The sequence below is a fragment of the Lepisosteus oculatus genome, chromosome 7, assembly GCF_040954835.1.
Source record: "Lepisosteus oculatus isolate fLepOcu1 chromosome 7, fLepOcu1.hap2, whole genome shotgun sequence".
NCBI lineage: Eukaryota > Metazoa > Chordata > Actinopteri > Semionotiformes > Lepisosteidae > Lepisosteus > Lepisosteus oculatus.
The window spans coordinates 19,516,636-19,533,693 of NC_090702.1; the positions used below are offsets into that span (position 1 = coordinate 19,516,636).

General features: G+C 38.0%; 1 protein-coding gene across 1 annotated transcript in view; it reads right to left on the reverse strand.

Annotated features, from left to right (window-relative positions):
* acss3 (acyl-CoA synthetase short chain family member 3) overlaps positions 1–17,058 on the reverse strand; it is an 87,756-nt gene that overhangs the window by 27,292 nt on the left and 43,406 nt on the right. Inside the window, exon 9 of the mRNA XM_015352836.2 lies at positions 9,110–9,213. Coding sequence (XP_015208322.2) covers positions 9,110–9,213 — 104 coding nt within the window. The remainder of the gene's footprint in view (positions 1–9,109; positions 9,214–17,058) is intronic.

The window sequence follows — 17,058 nt, forward strand, 5'->3', positions numbered from 1 at the left end:
TACCCCCCTGTAACAGGAGCTGTGGTAGCTCAGACAGCAAGGGCATCTAGCTCCTGACTAGAAGGTCCTGGGTTCAATAATAATAATAATAATAATAATAATAATAATAATAATAATAATAATTGCTTACACTTATATAGCGCTAGACACTCAACTCAAAGCGCTTTACAGTTAATGGGGACTCCCCTCCACCACCACCTATGTGCAGCATCCACCTGAGCATGATGCGACGGCAGCCATAGTGCGCCAGAACACTCACCACACATCAGCTATCAGTGGGGAGGAGAGCAGAGTAATGTAGCCAATTTTTTATAGATGGGGATTATTAGGAGGCCATGATTGGTAAGGGCCAATGGGAAATTTGGCCAGGACGGTGGGGTTACCCCCAGCGGTTACCCAATCCCAGGTAGGGGTAAGTGATTTAGCTTGCTCTAATTCCTTCCAGACAGCTCCCAGGTCCACTCAGGCTGCTTTCCAAGTAAGAAACGGGGGTTAATCCTTTTGGGGGTAATAGGCCAGCCAGAGTGTGATGCTGACCATGTCACCTCCACCTCCAGTGTGGATGGTCAAAGCAAAATGGTGGCCCTTGCCCCCCATTCCCCAATGGGCCTTTATAGCCTGAAAAAAGGAACTTCCTTCCTACCATTTGTAACAATACCCATGCACAAAAGAAACATAATCCTCAGGCCTGATGGACTTAATCAAATATTTAAAACCGAGATGCTTAACATAATAAAAACTGCATTTTGATGAGAGGTCAAAGAATTGAATCTTTTTCAGTATAAAATGTGGCTCTGTGAAAATGAATAATAAATAGTATTAGCTATGACCTCCCTAAACATTACCTCACTCCTTGCTGTGTTGATGAATAAACCTGATCAGTCTCTGGACAAATGGCTACAGCTGGCCAGTCATGCCTGTCTCTTGATGAGGGCAATGGTGAGTGGATACCACAGATGTTCTTCTGGACTCAAGTCAGGATAAAGCCTCCAGGTGGCTTGACACATACACTAATCACATAATGCTCGCCACAACATCTCTACCTGCATTGTCCTTTGTCAAGTCTGTCAAGGGTAAAAATGCACTACTCTTCCTATTGTAATCTCAGATGTTCTCTGGCCCACAGAAAACACCAGTTTCAGCTCTCGGCTATCAACATTTTACCTCTGAATGGTCTCCGAGCACAGAGTCAGCCCTAGCTTTTTGGGGACCCTGGGCAAGATCTTGGAAAGGGGCCCCTCAGGATCATGATTTGAACATACACTATTATCAGCTCCCAACACAACCTTATCTTACTAATTAGAACAATAAAATAAATGAATTAATTAGCTAGAGATTTTTTTTTAAATTAATCTATTAATTAACCAGCATTGAAGAACACATAATAAATAACTTATAAACAAGAACATAAAGCACACATATTACAAAGATAATGTATTTTAACATTGAAAGTAATACTGTATATAGGAACATTAACAATGAAAGCAGGACCAGTGTTACTTCAAAATTCCAGCAAATAATAACTTGCAAAGTAATGCACTGAAACCTATGTAGAAAAAGAATTGTAGAAAACAATCTAAAATAAAGCAAAAAAAGTAAAAGAAAGTGCACTCCACAACAACAGGAATGAGATCAGTAAGGCTGAGCAGATGAGTTTTTTTCATAAAATTATTTGCCTATATTTTTGACCACAGATATATTTTAAATAACTAGAGCTTCGAAAAGCTCCTGTCTGCTCCTACCACTGTCACTGAGAGAGCGACTGCAATCTGAAGGGCTACAAGCTTTCACAATCACCCCATTTAATGAAATACAAGGGAAACCACAAGGAAAACAATGTGATTTATGTCACTTACCGTTTGTGTTATGTTTACATGTAATCGTCTTTTGTACTGTATATTCACTTTCATGTTTTCGTTTGGCTGGGAAGCATCAATTTTTAGGATTGTGGAATTGTGGGAAACGTTAATCTGCTAACTTCCATTAAAACACCTCAAGTAGTCTACGTGTCTATTTTGAAAATCTGGCCTGTCTACCATTCACCAGTTACACGGATTTGACAGACTCAAATTAAATTATTACATTATTATGCGTATTAAGCATTATTACAATAACTTGATTTGGCATACCTCTGGTATGAGATCGCTTAGCTCCCTTTTTCTACATTTCAGAAATGTTATATACCACACTTGATTATGATTGGTCACTTTTTGAATAGGCTTACATTAGGATAATTCCCAACAGCAACAGAAAGAGCCATTACAGTGAATGTTTCACTCATATTTGAACATGCTGATTAAAAAAAAAGTTGTGTTGTACACTGAGGGGGCCCCTGGCCCTATCCAAGCATGTAGATTACATTCATGCGCAACGTGAACCAAAGTCATTCTGTTGACACACTGGTTATTATTTCCTGGAATGTCTCCTCCTGTAGCCATTACAGTTTGAAAACAATTTAACAACTATATTAGACAGATGTGACCATCTTCTGTTGGTGTGGTGACCCCCTGCTTGACAGGACTGTTCCTGATAGAAGCAGTATCCGGGATTCTTTGAACTAGTCTGTTAATTGTTGAAGCAGAATATTTAAGACCCTGGGCAAATTCTTTCACAATGTTTAATCATGCCAATAATAGTTTGGTAATCTTCATTACTAATGTATTGAGTAAACTCAATAACAATCAAATCTATGCATTTGCCATTTAACTTCTCAAAATTGTTCAATCAAATTTTGATTGAAATGAGTGACGTTAAAAAAGGAGATTATTATTTGCAATTCAACAAGATGGGACATAATTGGTACGTGGAAAATATTTTAATCTAGTTTTGGCATTTTGGCAGTTTTATGTCAGTTTAAACATCAAAGAAATATAGCTTTAGTTATTGTCTCAAATCAAATAATCAAAACTTCAACAAACCTATCTGCTCGCTATTTAAATTGTAAATTACATTATGCATGTGACCAGTTACTTACTTACTCTAAACTTAGATTGCAGTGTTTATATTGTGCATTAGTATATAAGAAAAATCACATGACAAAGAAAAAGAAAAAGACATTAAATTCATAATGTATGACTTGTATAAAAGACCTGAATGTCTCCCTTTCACATATCTCTGCTGTTACCATGAAATGTTTCTTTTTAAATGAGTACTAAAACCTAATTTAAATTTCTCTTCATCCTAAACGTAAGTTCATCTCAATATGAATCCCGACAGCTATTTTTTCCTTCCTGTTACAAAGCTGAAGGCATGATTTAATTAGTAAAACATATTTTAATTTAATTAACATTTGTTCAATGTTTTCTGCATGTGCAAGATTTACAAAATTGTAAACATTATCCTATTAACCACAGAAGGAGTATTCCTCATAGAAGATTCAGGGATATACAGAAGAGTTTCATTTCCCCGATCTTTCAAACAAAGGAGACTTGGAAATAAATATATACATGCATAACTGGTTTAATCACATGGATTACTTAAAGTTTCATAAAGAAGAAAATGGGAAACTGTTTTTGTACTATTGGTTTTAATATATATATATAATATGACCTATGTTGCTGATGCTAGTGACATAAAATTTCATTGGTCTTGTTATATGGGATGCATAGATGAAATGGCTTAATAATACTTGTGACCATCTACCACTGTGCATTACTGGATTAACAAATATAATTTTTAATAACTGCTTAACTGTACAGGAGCATTAGACCTCCTATTGTAGGTTTACAGCTCATCTTTTCAGGAACGTATGTAGCTGACAAAGAAATCTTCAAAATAAATATCTTTTTTAAAAACAGGGGGACTTCTTCCTCCAATGAATAAACTAGACGTTCTCTATTCTATTACATAGTATAAGTGCTAAAATTGCCAAGCTGGGCTCATCAAGGGCATTAAACTGAGAGCCTATGCAAATCAAGAGTAATAAAAGGTGCTCTAACCGTATACTGAGATCCCTCTGTTCATACGGAGAGGCACTCACAGGCTTTAATTTTAATGCTGGATTTCACCTCTGTCTGACCCAGTTCTTTCTATTCAATGTGTATTGTCTCTATTGGTAATCATCTGGAAAGACTTACATGCTGTACCTTGCATGTAAGTAAGTTTCATAATGTCCCCTGCTACCAATCAACCGAGCAAAAATGTTACAGTCCTTAAAACCACAATCATTCTCTTAAATAAAACGGAATTTAGTGTTAAACATTACAATTGATTCCTTCATTTTGACCCGAAACATTAAAAACTGCATGTATCCCAAACACATTTACTCCTTTTTTTTCAGGTAACAAAGAGTCTTCATGTAAAACCTAACCCTGTATTATTAGTCTGTCATCCACCCACACCTAATTACCACTTACAGCAGGGATGGACAGCTCTGATTCCCAGGGACTGCAGGGGATTTACATTATGGATCTTAATTGCTTGATTGAACTAACGATTTGAGTACAGACAAAGTCTAATCATCCACTTTTGTTGTTTAGATCCTAATCAGTTGCTAATTGAAAAATACTTATAGTACTTTTTTATTCCTTTAGAGAATTTATGGAATTTGACCCATCAGGGCTAGAAGCTGTTATCCCTGACCTTGGGGTCATCTCATTCTTTAGCTGAAAGCAAATCTTTTGGCTTTTTTCCATGTATATTTCCTCCATCAAGGACTGCATGAGTTCTCTGCCTTGAGCATGCAAGAGCTTTTCAGTGGCAGAATAATTTCAAACAACTGGATTTAAATGTCATAAAATACAATAATGAAAACACAGTGAAGGGAGGACTGACATGGAAGACTCAAAAGAGAATGATGTACTTTAAAAGGCAAAGTATACCTGAAGCATATTGAAATCCCTCTTACCAATTCAAAGACAACTGACTTATAAATGGGATTCCAAGATCACAGAATCACAGACAGGCCTGCAGAGATGTTCTGAGGGCACCTCAATATTGTAATATCACAAAAAATCCAATTCACAAAGTTGGTTATGAAAAATAAAAGGCAGATCTAGGACATGCTGTTCATTTGTGATTTTTTTATACTCTAATGCACCATGAGTCTTGTCTTTTTTCTTTAAAAAAATTCAAAGTTAAGATGTACTCTCTCAAAAAGAATGATTGACAGAAACAAACAGTTCTAATGTCAGCATATCAACCATCTCAGAATGAAATGAAATCATGATTGAGATGTTTACAAAGCAGAGTCAGAATAAGGGCTTTGCTGAAAATTCCCAACAGCAAAACATGTTAAAACATATTTTATAGCACCTCTGCAAACAAGGCGGTTCTCTGTACTCAGACTAAAACACATTAAATGTAAAAGTGCAAAATTACAAAAGGATCATTTAATACTCTAGAGTAGAGAAAAGCCTATATAACATCCCATACATCTGTTTTCAGATTCTGATTTTGTATTTTTATTTTTTCTAGAGAACTATTCATAATATGTAAACTGTATGTATTTCTCTGCAGCATTATAGTCTCATAATATAGTAGGTGCACACATTACTGTAAATCTACTTTATATTACAGATGGCCATCAATCTGGGTGGTATTTTCAGGTAAACAGAAATAGCTCAACACAAGAAAAACAAGCTTTTCCATTCCCAAACATTTAGGTAAAACAAAGAGTAATCATGCTGATTACTCAAGACCATGCTCTCAGACACTGTCTTTTAAATAACAAACGTGAGCAGGTTGCTTGTACAATTTTCTGAGTCTTTCCAGAAATGCCTAACCCACTCCCAAAACCTCTCTTCATAATAAGGTTGAGTGCTTCTTCAACCTTTTCCTGACTTAAGCTGCTAGAGCTGTTCATTATTGGCCAGGCTGGTGTTCCTATGTTGGCCTACAGCCGAGCGACAGCTCCTTTTTCTTTATGTAGAAATAGAAGCTCCCAGCAGAGAATTGTTCAAACTACTGTGTCCAAGCGGAACAAATCAACATGATTAGTCATGGAGAATCTGGTAGATCTGGAGCTCTGTGGCATGCCTGCATGTAATATTATTTCTTCCTGAAATAAATATGGCAGCATTCCTGAAGCCTGACTAGGGATGTAACTTGTGTACTCCAGTTTGGACAGTTCCAAGATGAGAATGAATGTGTGTGAAAGTGATGTATTTTACAAGTCTAAATAATGACCTCACTTATATTTCTCTTTTACTATTTGTAAGAACTTTAAAGAAACTGGTCCTGTTGTACTTGTACTACTGCCCTTTTCAACACTGGCTAGGGAATGGAAATGCAGTGCCCTCCAGACGATCTATCCTGTTGATGAGACAGGGACAAGGAAATATTATATACTGTAATAGAGTTGAATGTCCTGCCATGACATATTGTAGTTTTAATAGCTTTGCACGGAGCAGTCATCCATCCCTCCATTTTCTAACTTCTTCATCTAATACAAGGTCGTGGGGGATCCAGAGCTTATCTTGGCAAGCAGTGGGCACAAGGGCACAAGGCAGGATAAACCCTGGATGGTTTGCCAGTCCCTCACAGGGCACACACACTGACACCGGGCTATCGGTATATCTGTGGACTATGGGAAGATCACCACCCAAAGGAAACCCACATGAAAACGGGGAGAACACTTTGATAGAACTCTAGGTCTAGAATTAAACCCAGGGCCCCAGCGCTGTGAGGCAGTGATGCTAACCACTGCACCACTGTGCTGACCTAGAGCTATCATTTTCATCAGAATTTAGCTGCAGAAAGCAAAAGGGTCAAACTGTTACACATGGTTGGTACAGTAATTTGGATGCTGGAAACCCTACTCCCCTATTGTGTGCTTTAAGGTTGTGGCACTCAGAGAGGGGATTGTTCTCTCAGACCCACATTTCCATTTGTGAACTACTGTTTAGCATTTTCAGAATGTGCAGCAACTTTTCGATAATACCTAGTCCATAACTCATTGGTCATACTGTATTTCAGGTATGAATAAATTTGGAGCACCTTTTATTCCTTAAAAATAAAAAAGGCAATCTATGTTCATATTGTATAAGTCCATGGTTGTAGCCTAGACAAACTTGGATACAGTACATTCAAATCATTTTTTCTTATTCATAATGTTGACCGTTTTTTAAACTTCTAAAATATCGTGGCACTGAAAATATACTTTGCCAGATAAAAGATACAGAACCTACTGGTTTACTGCTGTTGATAAATCTAGAATTTGGAGCCTTGTGCTTTTCTATATGTAGTGCAAGTCTAAAAGAAGGCTGAAAGATAGCTACTCCACATTTTCAAAGCATGTGACTAAAATGCATGTCTGGACTGCAGCATTTTCAACACACTCTTGATTTTATATTTGACACTGAGCAAAGTCAGGTCATCATGAACCGTTATACTTTAGGTCAAGCACTACCAGCCAACTAAAGCTTTGTTTGTAATCGTTTTGCTCTTTTGTTATATCTCCCCAGTATTTATCAGGCTTATTTCGATACTTATGGCAAATGATTTTCAAATTTCAAATATGGCTTTACATTTTTACACATTTGGCTCTATATTGTAAAGGTTTACTGTCAGGGCTTAAAAACATTAAAACTGTATGCCAGGTTAGTTAGGTTCTGCATTAATTACACACATGCAAAATCCCATGAAGAACTTCCACCTGCTGCTTCAACAAATGTCCACCCACACTGCCCACAGAGCAGCGGTGATTAGGGAGAGAGAGTGCTATAAATATTTCTGGGATTTTACATATATTGTAACAATAGTAGTTACTGAAAAACAAAGAAAACATAATCCTAAAAAGTCTCAAAATGTGAACATTTTTGCAGTTGTTTTAAAGATAGAATTTACAATTTTTGCTTTGTAATAAATTAACTGCTTCACTTTGAAATAAAAAGAAAGCATATTGTATGTGTTAACAATTTGGTTTTGCTGATACACCTGTTAAATCGTTATTTGATGCAAGTTCAGTGATTGTATTTACACAACAACTCTTAACCCTGAACTGACATTTTTCAAACAACCAAGGTCTTTTTCACAGAACGAATACATAATTATCTATAGCTTCAGATGCTGCATGACTGGGAGTGGGAGAATTAACTAAGAAATTATTTCAGTATTTGACTTATTTCAGTGACACTTCTGACTTCCAACGAAAGAAAAAATCTATCAAGGGTTCTTTAAGATGCCCCTGGACTTTTATTTTACAAACGGACAATTTTCTTCAAAAAAGACTAACTATGTCTCAATAATTCCAGTTTCTATGGTGTGGACACTGGTTATGCTCTCTGGTACGTACAGTACTGTCACTATCCAGGAAAAGTTATACACCATGGTCAAATTGTCATGTTTATACAGTATTTCACTTGAAAAGGCCAACTAACTACATATGCATTATAAGCATGAAGTATTAAACCCTTCCAAATAAGTTTTCTTTACTGTTTATGGCAGTTACATGCAAAATTCAAGCAATTAATTATTGTACTACACAGATCATATTTTGAATGGATGTGAGTACAGAAATAAGGACATTTGCACAATGCCATAAAAATGTAATCTTTCAAAACAAAGTTCAAGAGGACAGACCTTTCCTAATGAGCTGATTCAGGCTGTAAATATTAAGACGCCATGTTTTGAGTGTGTACAGTTTTCAAAATAATCCAAGATTTTAATTTGCAATTCCTAGTACTCTGTATTTATGCAAAAGCTACGTTTTTATAATATTTACCATCTACTTAAGGCAGGATTACAGCTCTCTGGGGGAGTGAAATGGGTTATGGAAAGATGCCCAGCCTTAAGAAGATATTGTAGACATTTCAGGCATCAGAGAAAAGCCAGAAACACCAGACCAACAGCTGCCAACAGTCCCTGGACATTTCTGATATAATTCTAATTTATGACTATCCCACAACCCTTTGAGGGAAGAAGTGCTTCCTTTTCTCAATTTTAAAGCTAATTTTCCTTAGACTTGCCAAACAAAATATTAATAATACCCTAAATGTAAAGGAGTCAGAATGAAAGAGACTTTGGTATACAATTCTGACACTTACATTGATAAGTGGGGTAGACTGGTTCCTATCGGGTTAGGTCTTACTTGTTTTCCACCAGGCGTAATATTCAGCAGCTTAAGTGCTTATACATATGTTTGAAAGTATACAGAGCACTATGCACCTACCAGTCTGCCACCAGTGATCCAGGACAGGCACCTTGAATATCTTCTTAGCCCAATCCAAAGTCTCCACATCACAGCGTTCACCAGCAACAAACAGAGTTCGCATTCTGAGACAGAGACCAATATGATATTAGAAACAGATTATGCAATCGTTTACAATGTTGTATTACAGCACATGTACAGTACGCTTTATAAATATGAGTTACGGTACTTCAAAATATAATGCACTTTTTTGTTTCATATCGGAAGACTATTGCTATTAACCTTGGTTTTATCATACAGTATGCTTCTCCAACCTAAGAAAATACACTCGGTGAAATTTTAGAGATTACATACAGACTGCAATTTTTATGGTGTCTGCCGTCCCTCTCTATGCTGAATTGACATACTAGGCTGGGAAGTCACACTATGCACCATTTTCTCCACAGCCACACTAACATAGATTCAAATCTGATACTCAAATGATAAAATTATGTATAAAAACTGTCACAACCTCATAGAGAAACAAAGGAAAAAAAATCTATATTTTATTCAAAAGACTCAAAAATGAAAAACATGTTCCATCCCTTACTGATTTCTATAAATTGAAGTATAAGTATTTAGGCCCAAAATGAATTTATTCTGTAATAAAACACCAGATTTCAAGGATGATGTGCTTTAGGAATTGAACACAAATTTCTATACTGATCATCCACCTGACATAACATAGCTTAAGTCATTCGTCTGATTAACCCTTGTCACCAATGGAGATGATCAATCGCGTTTTGACAGTAGAAGTCATAGGTTAATGGCATTTGAAGACACCACCGGACAAAAAACAGGTTGTACATATGCAACATGTTTTGCTCCAGGATGCAGGCGCTGTCTTGTGGAATTATCCACAATCTTCTAGAAGATCCCATAGTCCCAACATACATGGTGTTACATACATACATTGGGCATACACAGTCCCAACTCATCTCATAAAGGTGCAGTGGGGCTCAGGTCTGGCGTTTAAGGTATCTATGGCATTATTGTCACATTCTCATCTTCACATGAAAGTCACTGTTACATGAGCATCATGAAAATATTGATTTTCCTGGTGCAATGTTGTCATGTCAAGATGAGCTCACATGAAGTGCAGCAAGTGAAGTCCATAGACTTCATCGATATACTGTATAAAATTTGTTCAAGAGAATTTCCTTCCAGTGCTGGTGAGTCCACCTACAGTGATTTAGTCTGTCCTCCAACATATCAGTGGCACAGAGGCATTGTTCTCCTGATACGTTGGGTATATTCATTCCTTTCTATGTAAGACTTTCATGATTTTCACCAGGCTTGACATTCAACATCTTAAATCACGCCATCAGCTTTGGCCAATAGATACAACTCTCTCACTAATTAGGTGATCAGTGCTTATGTAACTAAGTCACGTAAGTGTATCATGGTCAGTCAATGATCAATTTAATCTAAATTAAAACAGAGAACACTGGATAATACAATGTACAGATTAGTAAGAAAAAAAATCTACACACACTGTGTTAGATTCTCTACACATACAAGCTGCATACAAGTTTTCAAGAGTGTGTCAGTCAATCGAATATGTGCTGCTGGTGTCTTTCTTCATTTATCCACATGTCTAGATTGCCAGCAACTTTGACATGGGAATTCAGAATGACTTGTATAAAGCTTTTGTGTATATTCAATTCAAGCTTTATTGTCCCCTAGGGGAAATATGTTTTACGGCTCAGTCAAACACAACACAATGACAAATACACATCATCGAAAGGGAAGAGAATACAGTAGTGTTACAGGAGAAAAGAAACAAGAGACAAGGTAGCTACTTTGCATTGTTTAAGAGCGTAATTGCAGTGGGAATAAAAGAGTCTGTTGGTTTTACACCTGGGGGCACAGATGCGTCTCCCAGATGGGAGAAGTGTGAATTCACAATGGAGGGGGTGAGACACACACTCCATGATGCTTTTGGCTTTCTTAGTCATCCTCTGTTTGTAAAGGATGCTTCAGCTGATTTGATTATTCCTGATTATTTTGCCACTTATATTCACTAATTTACCCAGCCTAATACAATTACTGGTACTTATGTTGCCAAACTAACAAGTGAAGAAGTATGTTACTACACTTTCAATTAATAATTTATAGAAAAGTGTAAGGATTGTTTTATCTACCTTAAAGTAGCTGGGTTTTCTAAGAAAGAAGAGTCTCTGTTGGCCTTTTTTATAGGTAGTGTCACAACATTTGTCCCATTTTAGGTTTTTGTCAATGACCAGTCCTCAGTACTTATAGTCATCGACAATTTCAATAGGCTGAGCATCAACTGTAGTGGGTTGAGGGGGTGTGGTATTTTTCCTAAAATCAATAACCAGTTCCTTTGTTTTTGAGACATTTAACTTTATGGAGAACTCGTTGCACCAGTTAGTAAAATCATTTAGAATGGGCCCATGATGGTATTCTGTGTCCTTTAATAAACTGACCAGGGCTGTGTCATCAGCAAACTGAGTGAGATGTCTATCTGTGTGTTTGCTTATGCAATCATTAGTGTACAAAATGTACAGCAGAGGGGACAAGACACAGCCCTGTGGTGATCCAACTGATGTGTAGTGAATGTCAGATAAGCACTTCCCCAATTTGACCTGTTGAGACCTGTTAGTTAGGAGGTCTAGCACCCACCCTATCAAGTTCTCATTCCGATTGAAGTACTTTGAGATTTTCTGTGCAAGCAACAGTGGTTGTATTGTGTTGAAAAGAATAGTCAACAAATAAAATACTTACAAAGGTCCCTGGTTGGTCCAGATGTTGATAGACCAGATTTAACCATGTGTGAACTACATCGTCTACTCCCCTCCTTTCCCTATATGCAAACTGCAGGGGGTCGATGAGGGCTTGTGTGCTCTTTGTGATGTGTTGTTTCGCTATTCTCTCAAGAGTATTCATAGGGAGAGATGTGAGGGATTCTGTTAAGGCAATTCGGCTTGGCAGTTTTAGGAATAGGAATAAAGATGGATCTGCCAGCAGCCATATCACCCTGCAACTCACAACTGGCAACCCACTGAAGCTAAGCAACTGTGAGCCTGGACAGTACCTGGATGGGAGACCTCCTGGGAAAAACTAAGGTTGCTGCTGGATGAGGTGTTAGTGGGGCCAGCAGGGGGCGCTCACCCTGCGGTCTGTGTGGGTCCTAATGCCCCAGTACAGTGACGGGGACACTTTACAGTAAACAGGCGCCGTCCTTCAGATGAGATGTAAAACCTCTGTGGTCATTAAAAATCCCAGGGTGTTTCTCAAAAAGAGTAGGGTTTCACATTGGCCCTTACCAATCATGGCCTCCTAATAATCCCCATCTATGAACTGGCTTCATTAATCTGCTCTCCTCCCCACTAATAGCTGATGTGTGGTGAGCGTTCTGGCGCTCCATGGCTGCCATTGCATCATCCAGGTGGATGCTGCACAGTGGTGGAGGGGAGTCCCCATTACCTGTCCCCCATTAGTGCCAGAAAAGTGCTATATAAGTGTAAGCAATTATTATTATTATTATTATTATTACTACTATTACTATTTCTTCCACAGAGAGGGAATGATCTGTAAGTTTAAGGACATCTGGAATAGAAAACTAAAAATATCATAAAGCTGATCTGCTCAAGATTGTAGGACCCTACCACACACATTATCTGGACCTGCACTTTTCCTAATATTGATTTTCCTAAAACGTGTACGTACCTCTGCTGTGTCAATTTTAAAGAAAGCCTCTCCTGATACAGGGATAATAGCACTGTGAGCTGAAGTAGTTATAGATTTCAACTCAAAGCAGGTATAAAACACATTCAGATCATTGGTCAGCTGTTGCCCGTCCATACCATTTAACAGAGGTACAGTGCTGCCACTACACTTCTGAGGGATATTGGCCATGCTTTTAATGCCCTGCCATGTCATCCTGGTGTCACCTGTTGTCATGGTGTTCTCTATTTTTACCCTATACTGTTCCTTAGCTTTCCTGATCTCCCTTTTCACCTCTCTCTGCACTTCCTTCCTGAACTGGATGTCCTCTTGAGAAAAAGCTTGTTTCTTTTTAAGGAGGACAAGATTAAGGCTTTTTGTTACCCGGGGTTTGTTATTGGGAAAAGCCTTAACGTTTTTGGTAGGGATGATAGAGTCGACGCAGAGAGAAATATAATCTGATACCACAACAGCGAGTTCGTGACTGTATTTTGATGTGTTTTTAAACACGTCCCATCGTGTGCAGTCAAAGCAATCCCGAAGCCATTCAGTGCTCTCCGAGTCCCAGGCTTTTACTGTTCTTGTCTCCAGTTTGAGCCTCTTGAACAGCGGCTGGTAGATCGGCCTGAGAAGCACAGTGTTGTGGTCGGAGTATACAATATATACGTGGATATATAGATCATATACTGTGACTGCACAGGCACCAAAACATGTAATCAATATCCAGAATGGGTATATTTTATTTTCCTAAAAGCATGTACACACAATTATAAGCTTCTTTTCATGCTCACTATAATACATATACTGAAAATAAAAAAATTCAAGAACTATACAGTATATGCAATGCCTCCAGTAAATACCTCTGTACTAACTATAGTATTTCCAGCCATCCATTTTCAAACTGCTTTTTCCAATACAGGGTCACGGAGTGTGCTGGACCCTATGCCGCCAAGCAACTGGGGGCAAGACAGGGTACACCCTGGAGGGGATACCAGTCTATCACAGGGTACACAGACACAAACACACACACACTCACACCAGGGCCAGTTTTCCCTACGAGAAGCCGATTAACCTACCAGCATGCCTTTGGACTGTGGGAGGAACCCACAGCGCACCCTGAGAAAACCCATGTGAACACAGGGAGAAAATATAAACTCCCCACAGATAGCACCCATGTTCAGAATTGGCCCCAGGGCCCCAGCATGAGCAACAACGTTAACCAATGCACCACCATGCTGCTACTACTGTTTGTGCTACTGTTTCATTTTTTTAAATAATTCTGCATGTTTCTGTTTTGCCAATTTCTCTTAGCTTCTCAATTCTGCATTTCAAAACCTCTTATTTGCAAGTTAACATGATTTATTTTCCTCAAACAGGCATCTGACATATAATTGGCTTTGCCTCATTATGCCCTTGTTGAATTTTAAATGAGATATAGTGCACCAGATGCATGTTTATGCTTTTGATAGTACACCTTCGATTTTCCTTCTTGGGAGAAAAGGTGGAAGAATATAATGAGACCACCTTTGATCAGGAACAATGAAAATCACCATTAACCTTGAGAAACTCAAACAATGCACTGCTGTGAGATGGATTAGAATCTCATTTGCACAACAATGGCCCAAGTACTATAACAGAATGGGCCACAGACATAAGAACTATAAATAAAAGACTACATTTTATGAATTTTAATTATATTTTAGCTTAGCAGATTCAGAATGCCTGTGTCTGCGCACAAGATATCAGCTGGACAACAGACACTAAATAAAACCTTCAATAACCATTCCAGGATAAACCTACAAATGAATTATGTACCAAAAACACAATCAAAGCAGTTTAAAATTGAATGGAAAATTCTGTGTATTCTCATAAACAAGTAAATTACAAGTCTGCAGTATTAGTACTTTGTGAATTTAGTTGCCAAATGAAACATGAAAACATTGATTCAACCATCCATTTTCTAACCTCTTCCTCTAATACAGGGTTGCAGAGGAGCCAGAGTATATCCTTGCAATCAACAAGCACAAGATTGAGAACACAATAGATGGAATGCCAGTCCATCTCAGTTCAGACACACAGTCACAAAGACACACACACTGGGACCAGTTTTCCCAGATGCCAATTAACCTACCAGAATGTTTTTGGACTATGGGAGGTAACCGAAGTACCCAGAGGAAACCCATGTGAACACGGGGAGAACATACAAACTCCATACAGATAGCACCCCAAGTTCTGGAACTGAAGCAAGGGCTCCACTAAAAAAAACAGTACCTCCTGTCATAACCTATGTTTTGCAACATATGAAATTGCTTATTATTTTGTGTTATGTATCCACACAATTCATAATCATTAATTGTTTTAAAGCTTGGTAATGAAAAAAAAAACAGAAGTCATGAGGCCCTGTCTTTCGTGTTGGTGAAAACCAGTTACTGTCAACTACTAACATTCCTAGTCTTAAACTAACAATGTCAGAGCTATAGAAGTATAAAACAGCACTCCCAGCTAACACCACTAGTTCGACCACGCATATTTAATGACTAGAGGGTTACATGTTCAAATCCCAGACATTACATTACAGCTGTATCCTTGAGGAAGTTACTTTACTCACTGTGACAAAAGCACTTGAGAGGAAATCCAGAGTTAGTCACAAATGCCACGAAAAAAAAACCAGTAAAATGTGCAAAAGGTGTTTGTTTAAATATGTGGTCATGTAGAAAAAAAATATTTACAAAAAATATTAAAAAAATGAGGCAAAAGGAGAAAACTGCAATCCTTTCAGCAAAGTTCCCACTAGCAATCTCAAAAAAGTTAGTAAACACCAGCCTTGTAATCACAACCTAGTACAATATAAACAACTTACAAACTGTACATTGTAAACACAGGCAAGGTACAATATGTAAACCACATGGAGACAAAGACAAAACAAAGAGTTTCTACACTATGAGTGCCAGGTTAAATACTCTTAAATACCAGTTGATGGACAGGAGTCCTTCATTTAATCCAGGAGTCAGACCCCTTTAACCCTGACACAACACAGTGGAACAAACGATAGACTGTGGATCCACAACAGGTGAGGCAAACACACAACTAATAAATACATTAAGTCATTTACCATAACTGTACCTAAATAAAAAATAACAAAGAATGTGACTTTTCCAAAAACCAAAATAGGTGGGCCACCAAAGATTATGAAAGACCCCAGCACAAGTCATGTGAAAAGGGTATGCACTGGCCCTTCTTCACACCCACGTTTCTCCAGCAAAACCATCCATCCGAAGCAGAGCCAGATTTTCATGCACTGTTGCTAAGATAGAAACATTAGCTATGTAAATTATTATTAATAGCGGTCATGATTATATACAGTGCCTTTTGATTTTACCTTTATTTATACATTGTAATAACCTCCAAATGAAAAGTGAAATGATCAGACATTCTGTAGTCATTATAAATGAAAACCTAGAAAAATGGCTTGGATAAGTGTACACTGTATACCTATAAATTAGTACTTGGAGGACACGCCTTTTGTTTTAGTTGCAGCTATCATTCTTCAATTTAGCCTTTAACAAACGTTATGCTAAGATGCAATAAAGCTGACTTGCTTTAGCAGCTCCAGCGTAATGCTACATAACAAAAGACAGGACCAACACCCACAAACATACCATAAACAGGATAACGCAGATCAATGTCTGCTGCATATCAAAAGACAGAACCTAGAGCAGGACAAGAACAGGACCAGCACTCAGATTGTGAGACAAACTTCTTTCTGACCTTCTTGTTAGAGCTGGGAAATCCTTGCAGTTTGTCTGTTCTGTGGGGCAGACCCTGCACGGGTTGCTGTCCTTATTAAGCTCAATAAAACTGAATCTGCACAAGACTGTGTCCTGCTCCTCTGATGAAGAATTTCCCACAACATACCACACATAGATTTGGCAATGTTTGCCCATTCCTGGCTTGGATTGGACCTTTTTCCTCTTTAGCAACTTCGCTGTTGCTTTGGCTGTGTGCTTAGGGTTGTTGTGAAGTTGGAAGGTAAACTCCCATACTTAATTTAGCTTCCTTACAGAAGGTAGCAGGTTTTCCTAAAGACTCCATTTTATTTTTGCTTTGTCCAGCTCCCCTTCTATTCTGACTACTGTCCCAGTCCCTGCTGCAGAGAATCACTCCCTTAACAGAATGCTGCCTCTGTCCATGTTTTACAAGCATTCTGTGGGTGATGTAAAGTACTGAGTTTTCACCAGAAA